At 51.1% G+C, this 15673-nt stretch overlaps 1 protein-coding gene across 1 annotated transcript in view; it reads left to right on the forward strand.

Annotated features, from left to right (window-relative positions):
- The window catches only part of BLACAT1 (BLACAT1 overlapping LEMD1 locus), a 30582-nt gene extending 15925 nt beyond the window's left edge, over nucleotides 1-14657 (forward strand). Inside the window, exon 2 of the mRNA XM_058039610.1 lies at nucleotides 14456-14657. Within this exon, the coding sequence (XP_057895593.1) occupies nucleotides 14482-14583 (102 nt within the window). The 5' untranslated portion in view covers nucleotides 14456-14481 and the 3' untranslated portion in view covers nucleotides 14584-14657. The remainder of the gene's footprint in view (nucleotides 1-14455) is intronic.
- The last annotated feature ends 1016 nt before the right edge of the window (nucleotides 14658-15673 follow it).

The raw sequence follows: 15673 nt of genomic DNA on the forward strand, positions 1-15673 counted from the left end.
TGAACTGAATGGACTGGGTCTGTTCCATAGGGTTTGGGGGTGACCTGTAGGGTTTGGGGGTGATCCATAGGGATTGGGGGGTGTTCCACAGGGATTGGGGGGTGTTCCACAGGGATTGGCGGGGTTCTGTAGGGTTTGGGGGTGATTCATAGGGATTGGGGGTGATCTGTGGGATTGGGGATGTTCCATAGGGATTGGGGTGATGTGTAGGGACAGGGGCTGAACTGAGTGTACTGGGTCTGTTCCATAGGGTTTGGGGCTGATCTGTAGGGTTTGGGGGTGATCTGTAGGGATTGGGTCTGACCCATAGGGATTGGGGGTGATGTTTAGGGTTTGGGGCTGTTCCATAGGGATTGGGGGGGGGATCTGTAGGGTTTGGGGGTGATTCATAGGGATTGGGGGTGATCTGTGGGATTGGGGATGTTCCATAGGGATTGGGGATGATCTGTAGGGATTGGGGCTGTTCCATAGGGTTTGGGGCTGATTTGTAGGGATTGGGGGTGATCCAAAGGGATTGGGGCTGTTCCATATGAATTTGGGCTGTTCTGTAGGGTTTCGGGCTGTTCTGTAAGGGCTTGGGGCTGTTCCATAGGAATTGGGTGTGATCTGTAGGATTTGGGGTTGTTCTGTAGGGTTTGGCGGGGATCTGTAGGGTTTGGGGCTGATTTGTAGGGTTTGGGGGTGATCCATAGGGCTTGGGGCTGTTCTGTGGGGCTTGGGGCTGTTCTACAGGGTCTGGGGGTGATCTGTAGGGTTTGAGGTTGTTCTATAGGGCTTGGGGCTGTTCCATAGGGTTTGGGGGTGATCCATAGGGCTTGGGGCCGTTCTGTGGGGCTTGGGGCCCTTCCATAGGATTTCCCATAGGATTTCCCATAGGTTTTGGGGGGCGCAGCGGGGTGAGCTCGGGGTGCCGCTGTCCGTGGGCCGTTCCGGGGGTTCGTGGCTCGCCGGCAGCCGTGCCCCAGCAGCAGCACATGAGTAATCTCCGCCGCACCGGGGGGAGGCACATCAAAGGCTCCGGGGGAGATACAAGAGGGTTTCTGCTTCACAGACCGGAGCGGCTGCACTTCAATAGCGCCTTTGTTAGCGGGCCTGGCATGGAGAAATACCTGACCCCGCTCCCTCCCTCCTTCCCTCCCTCCTCTCCCTGCCCCTCGCAGCACACCCAGCCCCGGTGGCAGCCGCGGAAGGGTCCCCAAAAGGCTCAGAGCAGCGGGGCGAGCCCCCTGAGCACCACCCTGCCTCGGGGGATCGGGGAGGAGAGGATGGAGCGGGCGGCGGCAGCGCCGTGCCAGCCCCGTGCCCGCTGGCGCCGCGCCCTCGCCGTGCCACGCTGCCAAAGGTGAGCTCAGCGCGCCCGGCTGGCGGCTCCGGGCACCCCTGGGCTCCCCGTGGCACGGACAGAGCGTGGTGGCACCGGGATGGACACGTGTCCTGGCGCTGCCGTGCTGGGGGACAGGTCCGTGCCACCAGGGGCAGGTGGCCCTGCCAGGTGCCACCTCCGAGAGCCAACGAGGAGAAAGCGACGGATTTGTCACTGTCTGTGATGGGATTGGGGGTGATCTGTAGGGATTGGGGCTGTTCCATATGAATTTGGGCTGTTCCATATGAATTTGGGCTGTTCTGTAGGGCTTGGGGCTGTTCCATATGAATTTGGGCTGTTCTGTAGGGCTTGGGGCTGTTCCATAGGAATTGGGTGTGATCTGTAGGATTTGGGGTTGTTCTGTAGGGTTTGGCGGGGATCTGTAGGGTTTGGCGGGGATCTGTAGGGTTTGGGGCTGTTCTATAGGGATTGGGGCTGACCCATAGGAACTGGGGCTGATCCATAGGGATTGGAGTTGTTCTCTTGGGTTTGGGGCTCTTCCATAGGGACAGGGGCTGTTCTGTAGGAATTGGAGTTGTTCCAAAGGGTTTGGGGTGATCTGTAGGGTTTAAGGGGGACCTGTAGGGTTTGGGGCTGTTCCATAAGAATTGGGGGTGATCTGTCGGGTTTGGGGTTTATCTGTAGGGTTTGGGGTTGATCCATAGGGATTGAGGATGATCTGTAGGCATTGGGGGGGATCTGTAGGAATTGGAGTTGTTCCATAGGGTTTGGGGTGATCTGTAGGGTTTAGGGGGGATCCGTAGGGTTTGGGGCTGATCCATAGGATAATCCACAGCGATTGGGGGCTGATCTGTAGCATCTGGGGCTGTTCCTTAGGGTTTGGGGCTGTTCTGTAGGGTTTGAGGCTGATCCATAGGGATTGGGGACGTTCCATAGGATTTGGGGCTGATCCATAGGGACTGGGGCTGATCCATAGCGTTTGGGGCTGTTCTGTAGGGTTTGGGGCTGATCCATAGGGACTGGGACTATTCCAGAGGATTTGAGGCTGTTCCATAGTGTTTGGGGCTGTTCTGCAGGGTTTGGGGCTGTTCTGCAGGGTTTGGGGCTGTTCTGTAGCGTTTGGGGCTGTTCCTTGGGGTTTGGGGCTGTTCTGCAGGGTCTGGGGCTGTTCCACAGGGAGTGCCCTGCCCACGCAGGGCAGGGATCCATCTGGGGGTCCTGCTGTGCCCCCCACACCGGGGCAGTTCCCCAGAGATCTCCCCAGCACTGCACCTGCTCCCAGGGATGGGATTTTGGGGTGCTCTGGAGCATCCCCGTTTTTTGGGGTACCAGAGAAGGGGGGATGACCCCATCCTGGGGAGGGGCTGGAGGGTCCCGTGGCCGTGTCGCAGGTGGGACACCCTGTGACCCTTCCCCCTCGCCATTCAGGGGAGATAAAAGAGGGAAAACCTTGGGAAAAGGCCAGCTCAGAGCTGCCCCGGCCCCAGGAGCTCTTTGAGGGTCACAGAGGTGTTTGTGTTCTTTGGTGCTGCAAACCGCAGAGAATCCCTCCCTGAGAACCTTGGGTTTCCAAAAACCTGCATTTCTGAGCCTGGATTTCCCAAGAATTCTGGGAATTTCCCACCCCGACCTCATCAGCCCCCGGCAATTAATGAATTAACAGCCGCTGATGAGCGCGGGGTCTTGGCAGGGGAGAGAGCTTGGCCAGGGACACCTGGGCACTGCTGATGGCACCCCAGGTGTGGAGAGCTCATCTAGGGACAACCTGGGCACTGCTGGTGCCACCAAGGAGCCTCCCCAGGTGTGCAGAGCTGTCCCAGGGACAACCTGAGCACTTCTGGTGCCACCCCATGACCGTCCTCAGGTGCAGAGATCTTGTCCAGGGACACTCCTGGTGCCACCCCCAGGTGCAGAGAGCTCTCCCAGGGACACCTGGGCACTCCTGATGGCACCCCAGGTGCGGAGAGCTCATCTAGGGACAACCTGGGCACTGCTGGTGCCACCCCAGGTGTGGAGAGCTCATCTAGGGACAACCTGGGCACTGCTGGTGCCACCCCAGGTGTGGAGAGCTCATCTAGGGACAACCTGGGCACTGCTGGTGCCACCCCCAGGTGTGGCAATCTCTCCCAGGGACACCTGGGCACTGCTTGTGCCGCCCGAGGAACTTCCTCAGGTGCAGAGATCTTGTCCAGGGACACTCCTGGTGCCACCCCAGGTGTGGAAAGCTCGTCTGGGGACAACCTGGGCACTCTTGGTGCCACCCCAGGTGCAGAGAGCTCGTCCAGGGACAACCTGGGCACTGCTGGTGCCACCCCCAGGTGCAGAGATCTCGTCTAGGGACAACCTGGGCGCTGCTTGTGCCACCCGAGGAACTTCCTCAGGTGCAGAGATCTTGTCCGGGGACACTCCTGGTGCCACCCCAGGTACAGAGAGCTCTCCCAGGGACACCTGGGCACTGCTGGTGCCACCCCCAGCTACAGAGAGCTCTCCCAGGGACACCTGGGCACTGCTGGTGCCACCCCAGGAGCCTCCCCAGGTGCGCAGAGCTTGGCCAGGGACACCTGGGCACTCCTGATGGCACCCCAGGTGCAGAGAGCTCGTCCAGGGACAACCTGGGCACTGCTGGTGCCACCCCCAGGTGTGGCAATCTCTCCCAGGGACACCTGGGCACTGCTTGTGCCGCCCGAGGAACTTCCTCAGGTGCAGAGATCTTGTCCGGGGACACTCCCGGTGCCACCCCAGGTGTGGAAAGCTCGTCTGGGGACAACCTGGGCACTCTTGGTGCCACCCCAGGAGCTTCCCCGAGGTTTTCCCGCGGGATCAGCGCTGAGCCCGGCTCCTGGTGGCGTCACCTTGTCCCGAGCGCCTCTTTTGGTGGCTCCGGAGACAGAAACTCCCCCGAAAAGGCCCAGGGAGGGGGGGAAGGAGGGTTGGCAGCCAGACCTTTCTTTGGGCCTTTGTGTGAGCCCACAAAGGCGGCTCTGTTGGGTGAACCTGGCCGAGCGTCCGCCCCTGCAGCCAGGTGAGCTCTGGGGCAGCTCCTGCAGCTCCCGCTCCTGGCCCGCTCCCTTTATGGACCAAAAGTCAGATTTTCACAAGAAAATCTGCGGGATTTTCTTCTGCTGGGCGCGGGGAGGTGGCACTTGGAGGTGAGTGTTTGTCCCTAAAAATGGGATTTATCTTTGTCCCTAAAAATGGGATTTATTGTGAGCTCTGGGGCAGTGTGGTCACCACGGAGCTGCAGCTCCTGCTCCTGGCCCAGTCCCCTGGTGGCCCAAAAAGTCGGATTTTCACAAGAAAATCTGTGGGATTTTCTTCTGCAGGGCAGGGGGAGGCTGCACTTGGAGGTGAGTGTTTGTCCCTAAAAATGGGATTTATCTTTGTCCCTAAAAATGGGCTTTATCCCGCGGGCTCCAGCAGCTCCTCCTCCTTGGTTTTGGGATGGGAGCCCAGCCTGGATTTGGGGTGGGAGGCCAGCCTGGATTTGAGATGGGAACCCAACCTGGATTTGGGGCGGGAACCTGGCCTGGAATTGGGATGGAAGCCCAGCCTGGTTTTGGGGTGAGAACCAACCCTGGATTTGGGGGGAGAACCCACTGTGGTTTTTGGATGGGAGCCCAATCTGGTTTAGTGGGGAAAACTCAGCCTGGATTTGGGATGAGAATCCACCCTGGATTTGGGATGGGAGCCCAGCCTGGATTTGGGATGGGAGCTCAGCCTTGCTTTAGAATGGGAAACCACCATGGTTTTGGGATGAGAACTCACCCTGGTACTGGGATGGGAGCCCAGCCTAGATTTGGGGTGAAAATTCACCGTGGTTTTAGGATGGCAGCCCAGCCTGGTTTAGGCATGAGAACTAACTCACCCTGGTTTTGGGATAGGAACTCACCCTGGTTTTGGGATGAGAACTCACCCTGGTTTTGGGGTGGGAACACACCATGGTTTTGGGATTGGAGCCCAGCCTGGCTTTGGGATGAGAGCCCAGCCTGGATGTGGGATGGAAGCCCAGCTTGGTTTTGGGGTGAAAACCAACCCTGATTTTGAGGTGGGAACCCAGCCTGGTTTTGGGATAGGGGATAGGAGGCCAATCTGGTTTTGGCATGGGAATTCACCATGGTTTTTGGATGGGAGCCCACTCTGGTTTAGTGGGGGAAGCCCAGCCTGGATTTGGGATGGGAGCCCAGCCTGGATTTGGGGGGAGAACCCACTGTGGTTTTGGGATGGGAGACCAGCCTGGATTTGGGATGGGAACCCACCGTGGCTTTGGGATGGGAACACACCATGGTTTTGGGATAGGAGCCCAGCCTGGTTTTGAGATGAGAATTCACCCTAATTTTGTGGGGGGAGCCCAGCCTGGTTTTGGGGCAGGAGCCCAGCCTGGTTTTGGGGCAGGAGCCCAGCCTGGTTTTGGGGCAGGAGCCCAGCCTGGTTTTGGGACAGGAGCCCAGCCTGGCTTTGGGGCAGGAGCCCAGCCTGGTTCTGGGTTTGCGCTCCCAGCTGCTCACAGGGAGCGAGGACAGCTTATCCCAAAGAATTGTTTTTCCCCCAGCTCTCCCTTCCCTCTCCCCTCCCTTTCCCCAGACCGCTGCCTCTCCTGCCAAGCCCTCTGCTGTGGCCTATGGCTTTTTATTCCTATGTGATGCTTTCCCGAACTCATGTAGGGCGAAAAGCCATGGGCTACACGGGGGAGGGACTGCACCTTCCAGGCACCTCCCCACGGCCTCCCCGAGCCCCTCCTGAGCCCCTGGGATTGATCTGGGGGCAAACAAGCGCTGAAAGGGGGCACTGAAGCCTTGCAGGGCTTCGCAGAGGGGTGGGGACACAAAAGGCACCCCGGGGGCGGTGGGGCTGTCCCCATTCAGCGCCAGCCGAGGGAGAGGTTTTTGTGTTTTGTGGTGTTTTGGAGCTTTTCCAACACGGTTCAAAGCATCCCCACCTGCATCCCCTGGAATAAAAGCGCCAGGAAGAGGCTGAGGGCATTTCCAGGGGCATTTCCAGGGGCATTTCCAGGGGCATTTCCAAGGGCGTTTCCAAGGGTTGTGGGTGCTGCCCAGGTTGGGGAAAAAGAGGTTCAGGGAAATTTTGGTGCCTCAGAAATTGGGGTTTGTGGCACACAAAGAAGTCCCCACAGCTGCCAGGGGGTCGTGGCCTGGTTGGTGTCACAGGGGTGGGGAGGGGAGGTGGTGGCCAGGAGCAGGAGAGGAGGAGGAGGAGGATGAGTTCAAATCCAGGGCAGGGCTTGGAAAATTGGGGTTTGTAAAAGTGCAAAGGCAAAGTCTGCTGGTCTGGGGGGTGGGAGAGGAGGGGGGGATCCCACCCCATAGACCCCATTCCTGCAGATCCCACCCCACAGACCCCATTTACACAATCCCCACCCCACAGACCCCATCTCATACACCCCATTCCCACAAATCCCATCCCATTCCTGCTGATCTCACCCCACCAATCCCATTTCCACAATCCCCATCCCACAAACCCCATTTATACAGATCCCATCCCACAGACCCCATCTACGCAAACGTTATCCCACAGACCTTATCCCACACACCCCATTTACCCAGACCCCATTTACACAGACCCGATCCCACAGACTCCGTTCCCACTGATCCCACCCCACAGACCCCATTTGCACAGACCCCACCCCATACCCCCCATTCCCACAAATCCCATCCCATTCTTGCAGATTCCATTTCCACAGGCCCCATTCCACAGATCCCACCCCACAGGCCCCATTTACACAATCCCCACCTCACAGACCCCACAGATCCCATCCCATGGACCCCATTTACACAATCCCTACCTCACAGATCCCACAGATCCCACCCCACAGGCCCCATTTACACAATCCCCACCTCACAGATCCCACAGATCCTGCCCCACAGACCCCATTTACACAAACCCCATTTACACAATCCCCACCTCACAGATTCCATTCCCACTGATCCCACCCCACAGACCCCATTCCCACAGACCCCATCCCATTGATCCCACCCCACAGACCCCATTTCCACAATCCCCACCCCACAGACCCCACAGATCCCATCCCATGGACCCCATTTACATAAACCTCACCCCACAGACCCCATAAACCCCATTTCCACAATCCCCACCCCACAGATCCCATTCCCACTGATCCCACCCCACAGACCCCATTCCCACAGATCCCATCCCACAGACCCCATTTACACAATCCCCACCCCACAGATCCCATTCCCATTGATCCCACCCCACAGACCCCATTTACACAATCCCCACCCCACAGACCCCATTCCCACAGACCCCATCCCACCCCTGCAGCCCCCACCACCACCCCACACGCCCTGTGGGGTTTCCCCCTCCCTCCCGAGCAGGAAACGAGCAATTTCTCCCTTCTTTAGTTTCTCTTTTCTCACTTCCTGAGCTTTGACTCATTTGGGTGTCAGGCTTTCAAGTTTATTTCACCAGCCTGGAATGCATCTTTAAAAATAATAGTCCTTGGAGGGGAAAAAAGCAAAAATAAAAAAAGGGAAAAAAGCTGAGGTTCAGCTGTAATCCCATGACTCAAGGAGGTGTGGAAGGAAGAAAATCATGAAATCCCATGAGTTCCAACAATGAGAGCAGGAAAGCTGGCACATAAATCATCAGAACCAAACACCATCCGTCAAAATGAAAGGAATTAAGCCAATCTCGCCGGGCTGTTTTAATTAATTTTTAATGAGGATTTGCTCATTCAGAAAATTCACCCGTGACAATGCCTGCCCCGAGCCATTCAGGGGGACACGCTTGGCTTGGCCCCTCTGTCCCCACCCCCCAGAACTGCTCCAAATGGGAATGGGATCACGGAGTGAGGGTGCCAAGGAGAGGAGAGCGGGGCCAACCAACCAAAACCACCCCAGGTTTGGTCATTTGGCTTTGTTGCACCCCAAAATGTTGTGGTGGGGAAGAAAATCCTCTCTGGATGGTCCCTGGAATGATTTGGTGGGAAGGGACCTTAAAATTCATCCCAGGTTGCTTCAAACCCCATCCAACCCCACCTTGGACATTTCCAGGGATGGGATAACCCCAAATCTCAAGCTTGGCTTGGGCCCTCTGTCCCCACCCCCCAGAACTGCTCCAAATGGGAATGGGATCATGGAGTGAGGGTGCCAAGGAGAGGAGAGCGGGGCCAACCAACCAAAACCACCCCAGGTTTGGTCATTCGGCTTTGTTGCACCCCAAAATGTTGTGGTGAGGAGGAAAATCCTCTCTGGATGGTCCCTGCTTGTCACCACAGGGATTCCTGGAAGCAAAATCCTCTCTGGATGGTCCGTGGAATGATTTGGTGGGAAAGGACCTTAAAGCTCATCCCAGATTCCTCCAAGCCCAATCCGACCCCACCTTGGACACTTCCAGGGATGGGATAACCCCAAATCTCAAGCTTGGCTTGGCCCCTCTGTCCCCACCCCCCCAGAACTGCTCCAAATGGGAATGGGATCATGGAGTGAGGGTGCCAAGGAGAGGAGAGCAGGGCCAACCAAAAGAAACCACCCCAGGTTTGGTAATTTGGCTTTGTTGCACCCCAAAATGTTGTGGTGGGGAAGCAGAATCCTCTCTGGAACGATTTGGTGGGAAGGAACCTTAAAATTCATCCCAGGTTGCTTCAAACCCCATCCAACCCCACCTTGGGCACTTCCAGGGGTGGGATAACCTCAAATTTCCTGTTGATATTTTGGAGTCTGCTGTAGGTGAAGCAAGTCCAAGCAGGAATGTGGAAGCACAGAGGCAGAAGTTCCCAAATTCAGCCCGAATCTTGGAATTTGCAGGCTCAGGGCACCAGTTCCCAAATTCAACCCAAATCTTGGAATTTGCAGGCTCAGGGCAGCAGCTCCCAGATTTTGGCTCAGTAATGTGAAGGCACAGGGCACCTGCTCCCAAATTCATCTCAAATTTTGGAACGTGCAGGTTCAGGGCACCCAGCTCCCAAATTCAGCCCAATTTTAGAATGTGCAGGCACAGGGGCAGCAACTCCTAAATTTTGGCTCAGAAATGTGCAGGCACAGGGCGTCAGCTCCCAAATTCAGCCCAAATTTTGGAATTTGAAAGCACTGGGACAGCAGCTCCCAAATTCTGCTGAAATTTTGGCTCAGGAATGTGCAGGCATGGAGCCCAAATTTTGGAATTTTGCAGGCGCAGAGGCACCAGCTCCCAAATTCATCCCAAATTTTGCAGTTTGCAGCCCCCAAATTCCCTCTGGGATCAGCCTGGCCATGCAGGGAAGCAGCAGCACCTCCCTGCTGGGTCACCCAGCCCCGCTGCTCTCGGTGCCAGGGGATAATCTGGGTGCCAATTATGAATATTTTAATGAATATTATTTCATGAATTTTATAAAAATGATGAATATTTTAATTACAGCCTGATGATAATGAGCAGAAAAGCAGTTTGCCAATCAAAAGCTGAGCCCTGTGGGACACTCAGCCCCTCTGGGAGGGTTTGGTGCTCACATGGGATTTTCCAGGGGGGGGAAAATGATGCTCAGGAAGAACCAGGAAATTAAAATCCACGTCAAGTCCCAAATATCCTTGGCCCAAACCATGTTGGATATTTTCCCTCAGAGGGTTCAGTTCCTCAAATGCTGATCCCACCCCAAAATGGGGAAACCAGGGGAAGTTTTGCGCTGATAATTCACCAAATCAAAGAGGAGAAAAGGACAAATCTTGGGAATTAATTATCCAGCTCTGCCGGATATTTTATTTCAAAAAAATCAAAAGTTTTTTATTTTTTTTGAATGGAGAAGAACCAGGAAATTAAAATCCATGTTAAATCCCAAATCCTCGACCCCAATACCATGCCTGGATGTGAGGAGTTGGTGTGTTGGATATTTTCCCTCAGAGGCTTCAGCTCCTCCAGTGCTGATCCCACCCCAAATCGGGAAAAAATGGGGCAAGTTTTGCACTGATAATTCACCAAAATAAAAGAGGAAAAAAAGGAGAAATCCGTGAATTATTTATCCAGCTCTGCCAGATATTTTATTTATTAAAAAATTAAATTTTTTTTTTCATTTTTTTGGGTGGGGAATTTGGGGCTGCACCAGTTGTGCCACCTTCCTCCTCCTCCTCCTCCTCCTGGTTTCCTGGGAATGGATTATTTTAGGAACTGGTGGGGCCACCGGTGCTGAGTCAGCCCCGAGCTAATGAACACCCCGGCTGCCCATTTGAAATTTATTGCACCTATTAATTACAACCATTAGCTGCAGCCGCTGAAATTTTTATAATGAGGGCCCCGGCGAGTTCGCCTCGCCAGCAGCAAATTAAACCGCGTCGGGGGGGGGGGGGAAAGAATCAATGGCATCAGCAAGAGTTTGCAGAGCGATGTTTTAATTAGCGATTCTCTGCAAACATGCCAGGCAACATCTTCTGCCTTCATTATCTCCCCCTTAAAGGGATGGAGCTGCTTTTCAGGCCGGGTTTTATTCCCCTCCTCTGTTGTTGGGTTTTTAATGCTCTGCTGCTCGTTAGAGAAGCGGCTTTGAAGTGGGGTTTGGCTCAGGGTTGGTTGTAAGCAGCGAAAATCTGAGTTTTTTGGAGTTTTTTAAAATTTTTTTTTGAGGGGGGGGAACATAAAAAGCCGGGCTAGGAAATAATGGGTTTGAAAAGTTGGGTGGAAAAATGTTAAATTGGGTGGATTTTGGGGCTGGGAGGAGGAAGGGGAGGATGAGGAGTGTGGGAAAGGGGTTGTGTCCACACAGGTCGTGTCCACATATAAATGAATAATTTAAAAAAAAAGTATTTATTTATCTATAAATTCTATCTTTTATTTATATATCTATAATTATATATATTTATAGATATAAATTTTATATATATAATGTATTATATATATAATATATAATTATATATACAATATATTATATATATTATATATATCATATATACCATATATAATATATATTATAGAATAGTATATAATGTATAATATACATTTATATATATATAAATTATATATACATATATATACATACATATACATATATATACATATACATACATATATATATACATATATACACATATATATATACACACACACACACACACATATATATTATATATATATATATATATATAATATATATATATATATATATTATATATATATATATAAAATTTATCTGAGAAAATAAATATAAATGTCCCAACACAGAGTTCTGAGAGGCAGGAGCTGAAGTTTGGGTGCTTAAAAATTAAAGGAACAAAAAAATCCCAAAAAACTCCAAAACTCCTGGAGGGAGCAATCCCCATCACCCAGAAACGCCCAGGGTTCAGCAGTGAAGGCTGAATGTTCAATATTCAATATATTCAATATTCAAAATATTCAAGATTCAATATATTCAACTGGGTATTGGATTGGTTAATTCAACATCCAATTGAATATATTGGGTATATTCAATCAATTCAGCTTTGACTGAAAAACTTGATGGAGCAGTTATGACGAAAGGCTAATGAAATTATTATTTTTTAATATTTTTTTCTCTGTTTCATCACAAATTATTTAATTCCTTTCTGGAATTGAAACACAGCCTGGATTTCCATTGCAAATCTCCTTTCCCAAGGAAAGGGCCCCAACAAAAGGCAGCTCTGAAATCGAAGAGTTTGAGTGCGAAACTTGTTGTTTTTTCCAACAGATTCCCTAAAAAGTGAATTTTTTATGTGTGTCTCCCAGAAATAGGAAAGCTGAGGGAGGAAAAACCTCTGAAATATGGGAGTTTGAATGCAAAATTTGCTGGTTTTTCCAACAGATTCCCTAAAAAGAGAATTTTTAAAATTGGTATATATTGGGCATATTCAATCAAAATCCCTTTGATTTTTCAATCAAAGCTGAATTGATTAAATATACCCAATATATTCAATTGGATTTATCAATCCATTACCCAATTGAATATACTGAATATTGAATATTTAAGGAGGATGTCTCTCAGATATAGGAAAGCTGAAGGAGAAAAACCTCTGAAATCGAGGAGTTCGAATGCAAAACTTGCTGGTTTTCCCAACAGATTGCCTAAAAAGTGAATTTTTTAAAGAAAGCATCTCCAAGAAATAGGAAAGCTAAGGGAGAAAAATCAGATGGAATGGAAGGTGCTGGTACCTGAGCGTCCCACAGGGGCTGGTGTCACCTGCGAGTGTCACCTGAGCCCGGCCACCCCTGTGCCCTTCCCTCCTGGCGCCAGCAGCTCCCGATGCCCGACAAACCCAGAAAAAATGGGAATTTTCTTGAGGGGCAGACTCGCTCCAGCTGCTCCACAAAGACATTTTTCCTGGCTCAGGGAAAAGTGACATTTTTTGACGGCAGCCAGCTCCAATTCATCACCGCGACAGTGACAAACACGGCCCGGGGTGATGCACTTGGCTGAGAGAGAATTCTCCGGCTTTACATTTTTAATGCTCCGCTCGTTTTCTCCCAGTTTCATCCCCGGGATCTTCTGCCTTGAATGGAAAGGGCAGCGCAGGGGCTGGCTGCTGTCAGCGCTCCCCAAACCAGCTCATTGCATTTTTATTTTTCATTATTCCTGCTCCTCCGCCATCCCTTTTTTTTTGCACCTTTTCAAGGGGAACAGCCTCAGCCGGGGCCGCTCCATTCTCCGCGGCTCATTCATCATTGTCCCCCGCCTGAATGCGAGGCACGGGGTCAGCCTGAAAAGCTCCAAACCCCTCTGAAAACATCTCAAAAGGGCCCTGGGGGGGACCCCCCAGGCTCTCGGGGGGGGTTTTGTGTCTGTAAAAGGAGCTGGAGGGGGGACACAGGGGACGTGGGGTGGCACAGGGGACCTGCCTGGGAGGTCTGGGCTGCGCTGGGGATTATGGGCAGCGTGGTTTATTTTGGTATTGAACAGCTCCGGAGAGGGGAGAGGATGGGGCAGAGATGGGCGGGCAGGGATGGAGCGGCCCCCCCGCAGTGTCCCTGTCCCTGTCCCCTCCTGTTCCCCCTTGTCCCCCTCTGTCCTCTCTTGTCCCCTCCTGTCCCTTGGCACAAAATACAAAATATTTTCCACCCTGGTAATAAATAAGAATAGGAGAGTGGAAGATTCTTCCTCGCAGATGCTCTGTAAGATTAGCCAGGGCTTTCTGGGCCCTTTTTCTCAGATAAATTATGTATATATATATATGTGTGTATATATATATATATATATATATATATATATATATATATGTATGTGTGTGTGTGTGTGCATATATATATATACGTTATATATATGTATATATATGTATGTGTGTATATATATATATGTGTATATGTATATATATATGTATATACATATGTATATATGTATATATGTATTTGTATATATAATTATATATATAATTATATATATAATTGCATATAAAATTTATATCTATATATAAATGTACACATAAATTTTATATCTAATATACAATGTACAGTATATATTATATATGTATAGTAATTATTATATTTTATAGATACATTTATTTACTTATTTATTTATTAAACGTATTACATATAAATAAAATATATAGAATATATAAGTATATGTTTTATAGATAAAAATATATACTTATATTTATATATTATATATATGTACTTATGTTTATACATACATATATTTATGTATACTTGTATTTTTATAAAAAATATATATTTTTATATATAAATTTATCTGAGAAAATAATTTTCTTCATTATATATATATGGAAGGGAAGGGAAGGGAAGGGAAGGGAAGGGAAGGGGGAAGGGAAGGGAAGGGAAGGGAAGGGAAGGGAAGGGAAGGGGAAGGGAAGGGAAGGGAAGGGGAAGGGAAGGGAAGGGAAGGGAAGGAAGGGAAGGAAAGGAAAGGAAAGGAAAGGAAAGGAAAGGAAAAGGAAAGGAAAGGGAAAGGAAAGGAAAGGAAAGGAAAGGAAAGGAAAGGAAAGGAAAGGAAGGAAAGGAAAGGAAAGGAAAGGAAAGGAAAAGGAAAGGAAAGGAAAGGAAAAGGAAAGGAAAGGAAAGGAAAGGAAAGGAAAGATGGATGGATGGATGGATGGATGGATGGATGGATGGATGGATGGATGGATGGATGGATGGATGTGCTGTGTCCCAGCCCAAGGTGATACCCTAGTTTGGGATTTTGGGGCTGTGCACCCCCAGTTGCTGCCCTCCCTCCTCTCCCTGTCCCTCCAGGTCTCTGGATTCTCCAGCTCCCGGTGATGCCCCAGTTCACCTTCGCCTGTTTCTGCGGCCTCCACGGCTTCTGCAAGATGAAGAGGAAGAAGGAGGAGGCCGGTGGGGGGCAGGAGACGGCCGTGTGAGGGGGCGGGACCCCTCCTGTCCCCCCGGTACGCCGGGGGACATCGGGTGTCTCCTTGTCACCCCTGTGAGGAGCAGCTCCCCGTGGGGTCAGCCAGCTCTGCCTGCCCTGTCTGTGGGGTTTTGGGGGGCTCAGGGGCTGAAATAAAGGGCGCGGGGTGGTGGTGGCAGGGGAAGGGAGCTGGGGGAGCAGGGGCTGGGGGAGCAGGTGGGGGCTGCGTGATCTGCTCAGTTATCCCAGAGATTCTCCATTCATCCCGCTGATCATCCATTGATCCCGTAGATTCTTCATTTATCCCACAGATTCTCTATTTATCCCAAACATTCTCCATTTAACCCACATATTCCCCGTTGGTCCCACAGATTCTCCATTTATCCCACAGATTGCCCATTTATCCCACAGATTCCCCATTTATCCCTCATGCGTTCCCATTGATCCCACAGATCCTCCCATTTATCTCAGATTCCCCATTTATCCCCTAGATTCTCCATTTTACCCCCCAGATTCCCCATTTATCCCCAGATTCTCCCATTTACCCCCAGATTTCCCATTTACCCCCAGATTTCCCATTTATCCCCCAGATTCCCCATTTACCCCCCAGATTCCCCATTTACCCCCCAGATTCTCTCATTTATCCCCCAGATTTCCCATTTATCTCCCAGATTCCCTCATTTATACCCCAGATTCCCCATTTATCCCCCAAATTCTCCCATTTATCCCATATATTCTCCATTTATCCCCCAGTTTCTCTCTCTATTTCCTCTCCCCAGGCTCCCAGGGGCAAGCCAGATCCCACCCTGTCCTCGCCAGGGATGTCACCAAGATGTCACCGAGGTGCCACTGCCACCCTGCCAGGACCACAAATTCCCACAAATCCCAGTGCCACCAGGATTCCTGGTGTTCATGGAAGGAGCCTCCAGCTTCTCAGGAAGGCAGAAAAATGAATTTTTTTTCCCAGCAGCAATAATCCTTTTCTAACCCCAACACAGCAATGAAAGGATCCAGCTTCCCTCAGAGCCGCCCTCCTCACGTTCCCATTGGGAATTTGGAATTTGGGGAATTCCTGCATCCTGATGGCAGCCAAGAGATAA

This window comes from Melospiza georgiana, chromosome 23 (genome assembly GCF_028018845.1).
Source record: "Melospiza georgiana isolate bMelGeo1 chromosome 23, bMelGeo1.pri, whole genome shotgun sequence".
NCBI classification, from domain to species: Eukaryota; Metazoa; Chordata; class Aves; order Passeriformes; family Passerellidae; genus Melospiza; species Melospiza georgiana.